Source organism: Bombyx mandarina, chromosome 23 (assembly GCF_030267445.1).
Source record: "Bombyx mandarina strain Sakado chromosome 23, ASM3026744v2".
Classification (NCBI taxonomy): domain Eukaryota; kingdom Metazoa; phylum Arthropoda; class Insecta; order Lepidoptera; family Bombycidae; genus Bombyx; species Bombyx mandarina.
This window is the reverse complement of record NC_143229.1, coordinates 12911285-12928189: the sequence shown is the minus strand read 5'-3', so window position 1 is coordinate 12928189 and position 16905 is coordinate 12911285. Positions and strand designations below refer to the sequence as shown.

Genomic DNA, 16905 nt, shown 5'->3' with positions numbered 1-16905 from the left:
GAGATATTTTAAAAGGCTAACGAGTGATCCTCTTGGCCAGAGTGGTTCAGTAAAATAAGACTCACCGTGGCCTGAATGAATATACTCGATTTTTCATATGACGTTCAACGTGTTAACAAAAAAAATTAAAGTTACCGTGGGAGTTATAAATAAAACACAATTGTGATTGAAATTCAGTTTATTAACCGGATTCCGACTATCTGGCTAAATCGACCAGCGAGCCACCAGATCATTACAAATGTTTCATTTAATTTTTATTATTAACGTGTTCTTTGGTTGATAAAATACATTCTATTAATTATAATACATACATTCTACAACAAAGTTTTCACAAAAACACAACTCTAAATTGTGACATTTTAATGTTGCCAGTTAAATTATTCCTAAAAACAATTTGTATTATTTCGTTCAGAAATCACACGGTACAAATATATATTACGAACTGTAGGAATATACATTTATTAATATAGAGATGTTTCCATAGACGAATGGTAACATTGAAAATTTTCAACGTATTTTCAAACATATTCGAGCCCTACAAATCCAATGTTCAATTCTAAAAGTCGGCATCGTAGATATACGACCTCAAGCCTCTAATGTAGAGTTGTACATACAGAAGACGTTGAGGAATTATTTCCGATGATAATATAATACTTCTGTTATAAACGACACATACTATTAATTCGATAAGGCATAGATCCCAAACAAGTTTCCACGAAATGAATGTATTGCGCCCAAAACGATTATTAAATGATTCATTCGTGTTTTATTTATTAATTATCGTTTTCGAGTCCCCTCCAACAACAGAAGCTATTATGACACTGACGGACATTACAATTTTTAAACTTACCGATTTCGACACAGGACCCAGTGTTGCTGGATTAAAATTTTTAAAACATACACCTTTGTGTATGTTTTAAAAATTTTAATTAATACACTTTTATGATGAGTTTTAATAGCAGTCTACTGCGCAATCTATTACATAAACTTTATTTGAATTTCTGTATTCAAAACCGCAATGGAATTAAAGTTTTATTTAAAAAAAATACATAGCTCAATCCGTTTAGGTTTTCTTGAGATATCGACGATGACTGAACGTACTCAAAGTAACAATAAAGAAATAATGAAATGTAGATTCAATTGTTTTTATTTGAATCTTACAGAGGCTGAATTATGGCCTCCATGACCTGTACGATATCTAGCTTAGTACGCAAACTTGATCGTTCGGGAACATTACCCGAATGCAATATGCTTTCGGAAAAAATTAAATTATGCCAGTGAAACTCCTAACAAAAGTTATTTTTACGTCTTTTCGTTTGGCAGTCCGAAACAGCTGTTTCTGATTATATTCTTATTGCCAGGTAGAAAAGTTCTCAGACGATCATAGGGTAGTTTGATCGTGGAAAAATTTGGAGTTTCTACGTGAAAATCAAAAGGGTACAATTCTAATTATTATTAATATAATTTAATAAAAGATTATATTTAACATTAGCGGTTAGAAATTTCGAAACGTTATTAAAGGAACAAAGCTTAGTTATCTTTCATAAACAAGTTAACATACACAATATAACATTACAATACATTAAAGTCAATTACGTAAATTTATTTTATTGAATGTTGCCAATAAATAAATTCGAAACAAAGGCAAAGGGTACATTTTGATTTAACATTATACGCACCCCACTTACGTCACTACTATAACGAAATAATAAATGATTATAACGTGAATAATTCTCAGTTAAGTTCGAAATAACTTTGAGCACCGATTACTTTAACAATATGAACACAACCAAACAGTAATATATATATTTTTTATATATATTTCAAACTATAGAATACTGTCTGTCAGTCTATTAAGCAAAAACAGTTGCCGAGTTTAAGAAATAACTTAATTGGCAAACGACACTTTCATGGTCGTTATTGACTACCCAATAGAAACATGTTCTCGGTCAAAAATAAAATGCTACATTTACCACTTGAAGCTTATATGATAAATATTTTTTTTTTTTTTTTTTTTATTGCTTAGCTGTGTGGACGAGCTCACAGCCCACCTGATGTTAAGTGGTTACTGGAGCCCATAGACATCTACAACGTAAATGCGCCACACACCTTGAGATATAGTTCTAAGGTCTCAGTATAGTCACAACGGCTGCCCCACCCTTCAAACCGAAACGCATTACTGCTTCACGGCAGAAATAGGCGGGGCGGTGGTACCTACCCGTGCGGACTCACAAGAGGTCCTACCACCAGTAATTACGCAAATTATAATTTTGCGGGTTTCATTTTTATTACACGATGTTATTCCTTCACCGTGGAAGTCAATCGTGAACATTTGTTGAGTACGTATTTCATTAGAAAAATTGGTACCCGCCTGCGGGATTCGAACACCGGTGCATCGCTTCAACACGAATGCACCGGACGTCTTATCTGTTAGGCCACGACGACGTCAAATTGGTATATATGATGGTATTTGGTGGATATGGCTCTTGCCAAAAACTCATGTGAAAGCTTAATAAACATTATTAAAAAAAACAATTATTTGTATACTTAATATTTCTACCTGTTTTACCAATTGCATTTTTTTTATGAATCATACATAACGCTGTGTTTATCTAACCTCTAGAGTTAACATCAGAAAACAAAATTTCAAACAACTAGTAAATTTATTATTGATTAATACAGATATAAACAGATTAATAGAATTTCAAACTAGGCTATTTAATTTAATTTTTTTTCTTCATCTTTTGTGTGAAATATTCGTTTTGTAATATGGCAACACATTTTTTAAGGGTTTTTAAAAAAATTCATAATCATTATTATAGTTTACAATTGTTTACAATATGTCTTGACAATTTCCCAAATCAATATCTTTGAAACATTAAAAGTATCGCATTTTTATGATTGAAGGATTACTGGTGGCCCGGAGGCCTTTCCAGTTTCACCAGGACACAGAGGTGGTAATCAATAACTTTAAATTCGTCAAAACAAAATCAGTTTCCGTCATTCATAATTAAATCTTCGAAGAGTTCTTAGAACTATTTATTCTATTTTAATATAATTACGCTAATTTTTCAATTATCATTATTAAATTCAACTAATAAAGCTTAATTAACCGTAACATTTTAATAATGTACTTAAAACTAATACGTACTTTGTTTTCGTACTGTGTGCTTAGTGCGAGTTTTTTAACGTTTTCGATAGCGTAAAAGTTAACTCAAATTTGTATGCAATTCGAACGTTTGCCTACGTTTGCCGCTAGGGGCGCTGTTCCAACTCCATATGTAAATGTGAGCTAACTTTTACGCTATCAAGATCATTAAAAAACTCGCACTAAGTACACGGTACAGCTATCAATTTACAAAATGAACGCAGTAAGTTTATAAAAGTCGGTTCAACGCATTTTGTGTGTTCGTCATTATAGGTCAAAACATATCGACATAACATATGGCCAACTATTGCATAAACAGTGAGCTTAGCATAAAATTTAACTCTAATTTGTATGGAGTTGGATCGTTTGTCTGCGTTTGCCGCTAGGGGCGCTGTTCCAATTCCATACAAATGTGAGCTAACTTTTACGCTATCGAGAACGTTAAAAACTCACACTAAGCATACTGATCTCTTGTGTGGTTACTTATCGTTTTTTATTGGATTTTTATTTTATTAGCGCACTAGACGCGTAGCTTCATCGGAACCCATAAACGTGACAAGGTAAATTCGATCACCCACATTAAGAAATTAGGTCACATTTTGTTTTTATTTCATTGATTTATTTATTTATCACACTGCATGCACATTATTGTAGATTGGCGGACTTCATGACTAAGACATTCTCTACCAGCCGACCGAGGGCGATGCAAAAAATAACATAGCAGGTGTTCTGTACTGATTGAATAATTTTAACTAAAGGAAAATATATTCTAGATGCTATACTATAAATATCATAAAATATATTACACTATATACTATGATTCTTAAAAGATTAGTTAACATAAGTATTATAAAATGAAAACATAGAATATTTAAATTGAATAACTGTACCTAATACATACCCTAAATTTTATATATGAATTTTATACTTAGATTGTATTACGATTGACCCAGTTTTGGAGCGCAGAGATATCCAGTATTGTACGTTGGCGAAGTCATCATATATTGAGAATCCACCTTCGTCGTGGATGGCGGTATTGCAGCTGTTAAGTGTATTATAATTTATAGCTTAGTCTGCGCCACCAGCAAGGGCTCAGAATATGAGACTCATAGGAACGACGCATCTCAGAAAAGACACTGTTAACAGAGGGAATCTATTGAACTATATCTTAAAATTTTCAACCTTAGTGTTCCTAATTAAAGATTCCCAGTAACCACACAAAGAGCTTACCATAAACAACAAAATTTTAGTACTTTGGAAATTTATTTCGACTAATCGATACAAAAAAACACTTTATCGATAGGTTTTAATCGTGTAATATTTAACTTATATTTTATTAAAACCTATTCATTCGGTACTTTATCGATTTTAGTATCGATAAAACATTATTTTTTTCGATAATATTACATACTACAGTGAGCATCTCTTAGGAATGTAAGTGATTTACGAACTATGCGAGTGTACTAATATTATGTGAGGATATATTAACCCATTCTACGTAGTAAATAGTTTATTTTCGAAACAAAGGATTTTTTTATATTCTTATTTTTTTATTTTTCTGTGTTAATTTCTTCCACCTTACAGAAAGCCCATGATAATATATTGATTATTAAATCATTGACCCGAATCCAAAAAATGCTTTGTTTAAAATAATTTAAATCTACATTGATTAATTAAGAAAAGTCACCGAATTAAACCTAACACGTAAATTCGTTTTACAATTTCGTTACGTTACGTGCCTTTATTCAGGTATCACCGTCTCTGTCGGACAACCGTCAGAAGACCGTGATCTATAGCGTGGGCGCATTAAATAGGAAGAACTGGCTTTTATTTAACAAAAGAACAGATTGGTTTTTTTTAAAGAATTCTTTCAGGGTGACCAGTATAGAAATAAGTTTAAGTTCTTTTTTTATAGAAATAGCCTCAAGACAGGATTTTCTGTGGTGCACCGGGGACACATACAATCAGATCAAAAGACAAAGATTGCGGAGAACCCTGAGGTACAAAAATCAAGATCACTAAGCCAATCGACCTACTTACACATAACGTACGCCGCATTGGCATCTATTTTTAGTTTTACTAAAGTTCGAATTGAAAATTGAAACTATACGAAGCGGTGCACACACGCACAATATACGCCCAGACTAAACCACCTCTTGTTTACACGCCACGTATATCCTTCTCGCTTGCTTTGTTGAGGAGAGAGCGAGAAGAAACAAAACCAATGACATTTAGAAACAAAAATTCGCGCGCTAAATAATCTGTGCACCTAAATTTAGGATACGATTTAATCTCGTGTTTATTACGATAAAGACATATTATTATGTATTGGACTCTCAAAGCTCAACTGTTTTTTTTTCTCTATACCTATTCACTACAGTCTATTTCAGCTTCTCGCGGACGGGTAGGTGAGTTCACAGGCTCAACCCGGGAGAATAATAACACTAGCCCTAGCAAGAGCTTCGGAAGGGAGCTCAGCTGTGACTATCGCTCAATCCGGTATGCAGCGGCTTGGCTCTGCCCCTGGTATTGCTGAAGTCCATGGGCGACGGTAACCACTCACCAACAAGTGGGCCGTGCGCTCGTCTGCCTACAAGGTCAATAAAAAAAATGTACGTAATAGAGCGCCATCTTTTGTTCGTCAATTCGATAGTTCACAAAAATGAAAGCGTCGATATTTATTTAAAAAAAAAACTAATTTACAAGAATAATTCTTGTGTAATGTTTTAATCAATATATATTTTCAATAATAGTTCAATAATACAAATAGTTTAGAAGACAACTATGAATTTTTAGTGCTATCTAATATGCATTATCTGTGATAAGCTATTTGTAATTTAATTATAAACAAACTTCATTTACTTTATGCTAGTTTTATCCGATAGATCTTCTATATAAAAATAGGTAAAGACCAAACAGTACTTTTTAACCCATCTAATTCTTAGGTAGCTGTTTTTATATTGTCTATTGAAAATCTTCAAGAGTTACCAAAATGGTTGTTTGTAACAATTTTAAAAAAAAAACGAGTAAAGTACCATTTTCTAGTCTGTTAGCCAAAAGCAAGTTCCTTTTATCATAATTTCATTAAGAAAACAAAAAATAAGGAAATTAAATTGAAATTTACATAAATTAAATTGAGTCCTAATCTTGAGGCATCGTTGTTTATGGCTGTGTATTGACAATTGAACGAACATTTTATTTTATATTATTGGGCATAGATAATAAAGTTTGTATTTTTTATTAGGTATTCGCGGTGACGTTTTAAGGCGCCCTCTAGCTTTTTGATTTAAACTAATACTACGCATGGGTTTTCCATCAGTTACTTTGCTGATAACTCCGACTGGCAATTGTAGATTTGTTCACGTGCCGCCATCTTTGGCAACTAACTTCAGGGTAGTTTATTGTACCAACACTTGACACTAGATGGCGTGAGTTGTTTCAACAAACGCAATCCGTATTCACAGCGATAATCAAAACGACTGAGTGGGACTGACCATTTAACTACGAATTTATTTCATCTAAATTGATTAGTCTCCAATTATCAATATTCTTTATCCCATTTGGCTTCATATAATATATTAAGTATGCATTTAGTAATTGAACGTTTTTATAAACTCGATACTGGCAACAATGGCGTCGCAAGAAGTCAATTGCCATACTTGAAAAAAAAAACAAGTGGGACTGGCGTATCATTAATAAAATTAATAAAAAATACGAAATCAAACTGCACGTGCCTTTTCTCGTCCGCGGCGACGCCACGGCTCCACCAAACGAAAGATGACCTGGATCACGTATATACGAAGAGGCACTGATATTTCGTTCGTCCCACGTCCGCCTGCACAGCGGCCCCACGCGGGTTCACTTGTCGCAGTCCTGCACGAGCTGCTCGCTGTCCTCGTCGCGCCTGGAGTGGGGTCGCCGCAGTGGGCGCGGGTGCTGCAGCAGCGAGAACCGATCGCTCGTCTGGTTCGCTTTCTTGCTTAGCGCCGAGCGAAGGTGGCTCTCACCTGCAAGGTTGTGTCGTGACTGAGCCCATGCCACACAAGACGTCCCAGAGAGACGAGACAATAGTTCACGAACATTAACAAAGCCAAGAGCTGCTGCGTAAGGCAAAAATAAACACTTTCAAATTCCGTTTGAAGAAAATTACGTCAAGGCTCTACAAAAAAGGCACAATTACAATAACGTACAACTTTAGTAGGCATCGGGTAAATTCAAGGAATGCTGAGACAAATAATGGATCTGTTAATTATAGCATGGCCTGGTGGAAAGGGTTTACTCTCCCTCAGGTTTGAGCTCTCGGGGCTCAAACCTGAGGGCGTTGCTAACACTGGCCCTAGCAAGAGCAGTGTTTCGCAGAATCTACCACCGTTTCGGAAACGCGACCCACTGAGAGGTTCAGTGGGCTAGTTTACTCTGGTTAATGGCGTATTACTCAGATCTTTTAAAGGATCTAAAAAGTTAAAATACGTTACCGGGCAACGACAAGGGTCGTCCGCAAAGCGACAGATCGTGGGATCTAGGTGAAGCGGATCTGGAAGAACGAGGCCTAGCCGGCGTGTTGCTTCTGGAGTCGTCAGCTCTCGTACCACGGCGGGGTGAACGACCTGATGCGTCCTGAATACAATAAGGATTGGTCTACATCAGCGGTCGGGGAACCGGGGTAAATTAACCCAAATGGGGTAAAATGAAATTTTGGGGGGTACAAAAGGAAACTTTTGTGAGTAAAAAATATATATTGTAGTGAAACTTCTTTAGAATCGTTGTGATTTCAAAGTCGATGAAACGAAATGAAATGAAACGAAAAAATAATATATGTTTTTTTTCAAAATTATCATGGGGACTATAATATGAAAGATGCTGAAAAGAAGCGATTTTGTTTTTTTTTTGTTCTTCGCCATGGGGTAATATCAACTTACACAAAAATATTTTGGGGTAATAATTAAAAAAGTTCCTCGACCGCTGGTCTACATGAAGCTATTTCGATACGCATCTCGATGCCGCGACAACAAGAAACCATTAACGTAAATGAATGTTGTGTGTTTGTTTAAACTTTATTGATCAATCAAAATGAATGTAATGTTATAAGCAAATCTATTGCTAAAAACATTGTAATCTATCACAGAGACAAACATAGAAAATGTACATATATACAGTATCAGAAAGATGGAGCTTCCTATTTATTCGTAAAGTACTAAGAACGAAATTGAATCGTATTTTAGTGATATTTTGTGTATTCTAAATTAAATCTTATCTATAATATTAAAAGACTAAAGTGTGCTAAAACATATCGTATATACGGACGTGTTAGATATCCAATTGCAACTAATCATATGTGCGCTGTAAAATTTCCAGCAGTTATTGTACATACAGAGATATAACAATAAAAACTACAAAAATATATGAAATTGTTACATTATTGCTATAATAGTTATAATCTCGCTTCACGTACAACTTTAAAATACTTTTATATTATTGAAAATACTAAATAATGCTAATCTAATAATAAAATATTAATCAATCATTTTTTTACACTATGAGATAAAAAAAAGAGAGAGAGTGCGAAAGAGAGACAGAGAGGGACAGAAAGATTAAAACAGTTCAAATTTATAAAATACTGATATTAAGGGTTACACGTACCACATGCAATGACTCCTAGCTTTGGGTTAGAAGCATCCAATGTTACGGATGCCGGAAGCATATTTACAAGCGACACAAGACAACACAGACCCCAATAACAAATTAAAAGTTATAACATAACATCCACAATGAAACAGAGAAATGAACGTGCAAATTATTAACAGAATTAAATAAATTGTGTAACATTAGTAACCTTTTCCTGATTGACCGAGTAAGCGCTATAGACGGGGCTGTCCGCAGCGAAGTCGAATGCGCTCGACGTTCGGTACGACAGTGTGTCTTCATCCGAGCGGAAAGCAAGCGGTTAATAAATACGTCATTTTTATTGTCAAGGCGTTTTGTGTCCGGAAAGTGTTGCCAGCTATTCACACAAATTTTGGATTATCGCGTACCATGATTAAACGTTACAATGTTTTTTTTCCTACCTATTCTAGTAACCTCGAGGGGTTATTCTAGATTCGCCGAGCTTGTAGATGAATTCACGGCGCTCGAACCTGTCGACGTTGCTAACACGAATCCTAGCAAGAGCCGTGCTTCGCAGAATCTACCACCGGATCGGAAACGCGACCCACTGAGAAGATCCGGCGAGAAACTCAGTGGGCTGTGTCTGGGTTATTTTACTCGTCGAGCCCTTCGTCGCAAGCGACGCGTTCGACGAGAACGATGACTGGTGGTTATAATGTAGTAAACTTTGTTCTATTTATATCGCACCTTTAGAATTATAGAGAACAATTTCGAAATTTTTGGATTTCGACTTTAACTCAATAATGGACCTAGAACGACCCTTTTCAGCGACTCTTAATATCCAAATGAACAAAAGTAGCTTAAAAAGGGACAAACTTATCCATCGGTCTCTTTCACTCCGTCCCCTTCCTCCACGCCTTTTTGAAATCTTTATTCGATATTTTCCAAAAAAAAACACATTTTTTTAATGGGTCTTTAAAATCTAAAGGTGCGATACACAAATGAATGTGAATTACTGACGTAAAATACTAAACCTGAGAAAAAACTTAAAAAATTTTTTTTATTGTTCAATGATATTTTTTATTCGACTTCAAATCAAAGAGACTGGTTTCGGATCACACTTTTTTGTGACAATTCTGTTTTCAGAACATATCACAAGTTAACCATCACTTTAACAGGTTAACCACAAATTATTGTGAATTATCTCAGGATAACAATGACTCGACAAATAGCGATTAACGAGCAAAATATTGTCTCTTCATTTTAATGATTACGAATTGTTGACATGCCCGATTATAGGATTTAGGATGTTATCTGCCAATATACACTGATAAACGAGTCGAAGTGTTCCAATCAATCTGCATTTGACATAACAAAGTGTTGTATTTTTCGTTGGATTGAGTTATTCGATTATAGATTCTATTTTAAAGGTCTTTGATTTCAATTTATAGTCGACCATCGCACTTACAGGTTATAAAACTTTTAAAATGTTAAGTGTCGGGATACAGTAGTAATAGATTTAATAAGATGTTGCATTTAATGCAATCGATGTAATTTTCATATTAATCCAGTTCAAAATCGTGTGAATAAGTTGGCAACATTCTCTTAGTTTTATGACATATTAGTCATTCTTATGTGGGAACCACATTTAAGTTATTTACAGAAATAAGTACAGTGAAAAATATCTTAAAAAATATATATATTTATTTTTAGTACATAAACCATTTTTAGTTTCTACATGGGATAGTGAAAATTCGTGAGAGAATTTCTAAATTTAGAATATCTAGTCGATTAAATCTATGATGCTGATTTGTACTTAACCGTTTTAATAGTTCGTATGCGATATAAATTTTTATTTACAACTAGCTGACCCGGCAAACTTCGTAGGGCCTCAATCGATAAATAAAACACCTAAGCTTTTGTATAAAATAAACTTAAATAAACAAAAGAAAAACAAAATTGTTATTTTTATTTAATTCCGAGTATTTTAATATTTGTCTACTTTTTAAACCTTCTCTGGACTTCCACAAATAATTCAAGACCAAAATTAGCCAAATCGGTTCAACCGTTCTCGAGTTTTAGCGAGACTAACGAACAGCAGTTCATTTTTATATATAGAGATGTATTTTTTATATACAAATAAAATTTCCATTAACAAAACGCGCCGTTTTTCATGTTACAAATTTAATATACAAATTTTTTACTGTACTTATACACTGTTATTTAGGATATTACGATATAAATACTTGTTAGATTGAAGAACGGTGTGATCAATGAATATTGTACATTTTAGAAGTGATTAAAGTACACTTTGCTTTAATTGGCATTCTAACATACTGTATCTTTTCAATTAAACTAAGCACACAGACACAACCGACAACTATAAAATTCAATACAACGTAAATGCGCCATCCACTTTGAGATATAAGTTCTAAGATCTCAAGTATAGTTACAACGGCTGCCCCACCCTTCAAACCTAAACGCATTACTGCTTCACGGCAGAAATAGGCGGGGTGGTTGTACCTACCCGCGCGGGCTCATAAGGGGTCCTACCACCAGTAATTACGTAAATTATAATTTTGCGGGTTTGATTTTTTATTACACGATAAAAATAATGGATAGTGATAAAATAATGGCCAAATAATGACCGTATCATTTTATTGAAACAAAATGATACTACAGAGTACATATTATCGAAGGCTGAAAGGCGGTTTAAGCGACATTTCGCTTAATACGCTACATTTATTTTTGTAAAGGTCCGTTTCATTTGGTATTAGCATCAAGTTTGATGATTTTTAATTGAACTTCAATTAAGTTCACCCCATTCAAGTAGCTGAACTTTTTTGTTTTTGTTATGATATTTTTTCCAAATTTTAAACTTTAAATCGCTCTCCTGTAAAGTTGCAAAAATGTAGCTTAAAGCAAATAAGCTTTCACCCCTCGATATGTGAATTCACAAAGCAATATATTTTATTGTAAGTCAGAATGCCAATTTTTAAGGATGGAAGGCTGTGAAATTCAAATTTTCATCATACCGTGTGGCCAGCAACTGGTCGGTGGTGGTGATCGGATCATATGCTCATGAACCTCCTTCAAAGTCAATATGTCGTCCTCGACGAAATCTAACGCTGTACTGCCGAACTCCTGGAATAACGAAGAAGAGCTAGACTTCGATTATTAAAAAAAAAAACTATTTCCCGCCATAACTGAACTGAAAATATATTGACAATTTACGTAAGAAAATTATCTCCCAATAAGCTCATTATTATTGAATGTTAGCATTTATCGTGCATGGCTCTCATTACCGATGCTGTCAGGAAATCAAACAACGCTAAACACATGGTCAATGCGTTAACCGTCATCAATTATGAAATGACGTCATTGCACATATAAAAAAAAAAAATTACACAGTGGGTTTGTCATTAAACAGCAGCCTCATTCTCGGTATCTGTCTTTAAAAGTTACGAATATTTTAAGCTGCTACCGAAGTTGGAACAAGGAATTATTTAGAGGAGTAATCGGTAGAAATCACTTCTATGTACATTATTTATTTATTAGAGCTGTTTTTAGACATTATTTAATCCGGTTTGTATAATTACCCGGTTTATTATATAAATATTGACAGCTAAAGCAGTTTGAGTTGAGTACGAGAAGCGTGACATTTACAAAAGAAAATGTATGAGACACTTTGGAAGGAGACGAAGGGTTAAGCTGCTTTCAGACTACGCTATACTAGTGCTATAATAATATAGGTATATAGTACAGTACAGTGTGAACGTGTTCATAACAATGTATGGTGCGCGATATTGTCGTGCTATGAGCTATATACTATATGCTATTATATTATAGCGTAGGTAGTCCGAAAGCGGCTTTAATGTCCTGTGCGATTTGCTAATTGACAAATTCCATTTAAACAAACTAAATCGGGACCAAATTTTTAAACAAATAAAAAATTGAGACGAAAATGACAAAGACGAGACTTACTTGATATCTCTAAATGAATGCGGTGTGCGTATGAACAGAAACAATAAATGATCAGATAAATCGACCTCCGTTATTTTATTCCAAAATAAATACAATTTAATTAATTTACGCATATTTTTGTGCGTAAATATGTTAAAATTACACGTGGTCACGGCTGACATATTAAGGGTGTACATAAATTAATAATTCTTAACTTGATCCTGCCGACACATTATTTGTTTATTTTCCCATTCGTACAGATACATTTATCCTAGTTCTTTGCTAAAGGGCGCGTGGACGTTTTTTATTTATTTTTGATTGCCGTATGTATGGGCAGACCATCTGATGGTGAGTGGTTACCTTCGCTCATGGACGTCAGCAATGGCAGGAACAGAGCCAAGCCGCTGCCTACCGTTTAATACTCCTCAAGCCTCGTTTGAAGATGCGACATGTCATAGCGCTCGGGAAACACCGTGGAGGGGAGCTCATTCCAAAGCCGGACAGTACGTGGCAAAAAAGATCTCTGGAAACGCACTGTGGATGACTGCAGTGGCTCCAGGTAGTATGGATGAACTCTACTCCGGCGGCGGGCGGTGCGATGGTAAAAACGAGATGATGGAATCATCTCAAACAAGTCCTCAGAGCACTCGCCATGGAGCATACGGTACAAAACACAGAGGGAACCGAAGTCCCTCTGCAGACCCAGAGGTTCCATTGTCAAAGAGAGCCTACTCGTGAATTGTGGCCCTATCTGATTTGGTGATATTTTATGCCGCCGAGAGAAACACAAAGAGTCCAATAATACAAAAATGTATATTATTTTCTTACGTTCTCGTTAAACTATTAGACATCCTTAAAAGATCATTTACGTTTTGATTATTGCTTAAAAATAATCCTACAATCTCTAGAGTTTCAAATACTTTATGGCTCTTTGGCCACGGATTAAGAGGAGCACTAGTGAATATAAGAAATAGCCAATTTGAGTCGTAAATGCGGTTTTAATTAGGCAAATTATTCTTTACACACAATAGGCGCTACTTTTTTCTTTTCTCTTATTTAAGGGGGCTTTCTCGATGTTGAGAAGTCCCCCTCAAAGTTTATACAAAAAATGTTTTAAACGCGACGCTTTATACTTAATTTTACCAATGGCTGTGAGCTCGACCACCCATCTAGGCAATAAAAAAAAAAAAAAAAAACTATATAGCATTTTGGCTGCCCTCGACAAGTGAGAAGCCAAAATGCTATTATAGATAGCTATAGGCGCTGCTTGTATACGTCGATTTGTGACAGATTGCGGGAAATTTTCTTAAATTCCCTTTTACCTCTCTTATACAAGATTAAAGCCATAAAAGTGATTTATGGTCGCAACAAAACATTTTGATGTCGAGAGTTTTATACGATTTGTATTTACGAAACAAAACTGTAGACCACCCAGTCGGCATATTTTTATGGTTTCAATAATTTTGTTCAATGTCAACTTATTAATTGGCTTCATTTCGAAACGTAAATCGAAAAATTCTCGTCCAAGGCCGCTTTTAAAATCCAACGTTTATTACATGTATGGAATTTTAATGTGTGTGGATTTAGTTCTGGTATTTTTTTACTTACTAATTAATGCTGTTCTCAATTATTTATGTCGTATAATCTACAACAGCCTTTCCCAAAGTGGGCGATAAAGCCCCTTGTGGGCGCTGCAGGCCTAAAGGGGGGCGGTAAGAGACCCAGTAAAAAAATGGGGGCGTCGTGTAGAGGCTTGGAAGCTATTTGTAATTTCATCTAGGAGGACTCTTAGACACCAGAGCTCTCGCTATAGTAGTTTGTAAGTAGGTGAAAAAATGGAGGATGCTAAAAAATAATTTATTCTCAAAGTGGGCAGTAGACAAAATAAGTTTGGGAATCCCTGGCCTATAGTATAGTTATATAATGAATGAGGTCCATCTGGTCAGCCATGCACCTTGAGATGTGAGGTTTAAGTCACAAATTGTAAAGCATGATTTAGCGGCTGACCCACCCTATAAAGTTCTACCTACCCATGCGGACTCACAAGACGACCTATTGTTTCCTGTTCTGTGATTTCTAGCAAATTTAGTGAGAAAACATAAATCACCCAATATAAGATAATATTCATCTGTAGTTATATTAATATTAACATTTGAATCTCGATCTGCACTTGTTTTACACCTGATTCTGTCTGTCGCCTCTACACTTACAATAACTAAAGTGAAGATGAGACTTGCTTAATCTACGTTGAGATATTTATGGTAATATCGCTTAGCTAGCTAGGTGAAGTCTACAGTAGATTTAAAATTGTTTTATGGATAGAAATGGCAGAGTTCATAAGAAAGTTATTCAATGTGAATTAATGTTTACCTGAGACATCAATATGGTATCATCCGATTCACACTCATCGTGATGACTTTCAATCAGGCTTTCTCTGCTAGCCATCACTTGCTGTAAATATAGCATAGTAAATTAGTAATCATTGTCATTTTGGATATTGACTATTGTATGTATTTGCCCAATTGAATTAACCATGATATATTATTAAATACTAAATATATTATTAAATAATAATAGTGCATGACCATGCTTGTATAAACTTTTTCTTTCTGAGAAAACTTTGTAGTTTCTGTTGATTTACATCAAATCTGGCCTTTGTACTTTTCGTGAACCCGTTTCATTGTTACCGTACCTCATTTTGATTTAATTCTTAGCTCTCTATGTAATTGAAAATCGTATGAAAAAATATATATTTTTTAATTTGTTTTACTGTTTGAAAAATAATGCTTTTAACCACTCCATAAAATAGCTAATCATCCTTAGTAGCAGTTATTGCTTTTTGCTTTATAAAGCAATAAACTCAAAATATATGTTGTACATAAGTTTTTGAGAAAAAAAGACAGAAAATAAACTATCATAATCAAAATGAAAAGCTTATGATAATGTTTGAGTATGTAATTCGGCATATATAATGCGGCATATAAACTCGTAACTTCCGCACGCGAGCCCGTAATTGGAAATTACGTAAATTTATATTATTACCTGCAAATATGGATTATCTTGTCTCGATAAACGGAGGGCTTCCATATCCTGAGCGATGTTCCTCGTGCGACCCGGAGTCAAAAGTACGGCTGACGAGCCGCCAATAGGCGGAGACAACACTGATAGCAAAAAATTGCTTTATCAAACAGTTTTATGATATACTAAACTCATTTCATAAAGAAAAATGAAACTTACTCGATAAAGAATCATTGCTTCCGTCCATTGTTGTTTAAAACGATTTTATTTATTTATTTTACATACAGACGCGAAATTAATTTAATACACGAACAATAACATATATCTAATATTTTAAACAGAAGAATCGATAAAAGCACGCCACTGAAGGTTGTAAACGTTACGTCTTACATAACTATTTTTTTCTCTACTGATCTAACAGTTTATGTATAATTCTAATATTAATGCATTTCCAATACGTAATTAATGATTTTAGAGCCTAATTAAATACTTCTGCTTCCTTTGACTGAGCTTTGACAACTCAACAGTTAACAACACAAATGATCGTAATGACAATTGACATAAGAACACATTTGACAGTTTTGACTTTAATCTGTCAGTCACATAGACCTATATAGTAAGGACACGACATATTGTTCTATACGTACAATTGCTTATATAAATAGCACCCATTTTGAAGGCACACACATAAACATATATCTATCTCGTTCTTACTCAGCACTTTAACTCGCAGGAAAACAATATAACAGTATTTCAGTGCGTACATAAAATGAAACATGAATATACGTAAATGTCTCCGTATCCGTCTAATGAGGCCGAAAATCCGCCATGTTTAGCGCGCCAAATGTCATTGTCACGTCAGTTCGGCCATCTGTTTTGGGTTGTACATTATTTCTTGACTTTGATATCGATTTAATATGATTGCTTATATAAAATTTCTAATTTTATCATGCTTAAAACATACAAAAATAATAATTAAAACATATTTTATAGGATCTCAAGAAAGTCGATGCCCCAAAACTATTATCTATATATATTTAAATTCATTATGGAGCCCTCATCCGAAAGATAGATTATACACTTAATAATATATTTGAATCCGAAATATCGGACACCATTTTTCGGTCGGAATCTATTCATCATGACACTAATCATAAATACCTCTTTAAAAT

At 34.5% G+C, this 16905-nt stretch overlaps 1 protein-coding gene across 1 annotated transcript; it reads right to left on the bottom strand.

Annotated features, from left to right (window-relative positions):
* Positions 1-5590: 5590 nt before the first annotated feature.
* On the bottom strand, positions 5591-16259 carry LOC149500205 (uncharacterized). Its single transcript, XM_089737758.1, has 7 exons — positions 15953-16259; positions 15758-15876; positions 15086-15166; positions 11788-11896; positions 8982-9067; positions 7624-7765; positions 5591-7155 (listed from the first exon to the last, which is right to left on the bottom strand). Exons 1-7 carry the CDS (start codon positions 15978-15980, stop codon positions 7007-7009), a joined length of 714 nt encoding a protein of 237 aa, XP_089593884.1. The 5' UTR covers positions 15981-16259; the 3' UTR covers positions 5591-7006.
* Between the last annotated feature and the right edge of the window lie 646 nt (positions 16260-16905).

Coding starts and splice junctions, on each gene's coding strand:
- LOC149500205 (XM_089737758.1), bottom strand. CDS start 15,980: ATGGACGGAAGCAATGATTCTTTATCGA. Junction 15,877..15,952: donor AAGCAATGATTCTTTATCGA/GTAAGTTTCATT, acceptor TTTTGCTATCAG/TGTTGTCTCCGCCTATTGGC. Junction 7,766..8,981: donor ACTCGGTCAATCAGGAAAAG/GTTACTAATGTT, acceptor TATTGTATTCAG/GACGCATCAGGTCGTTCACC.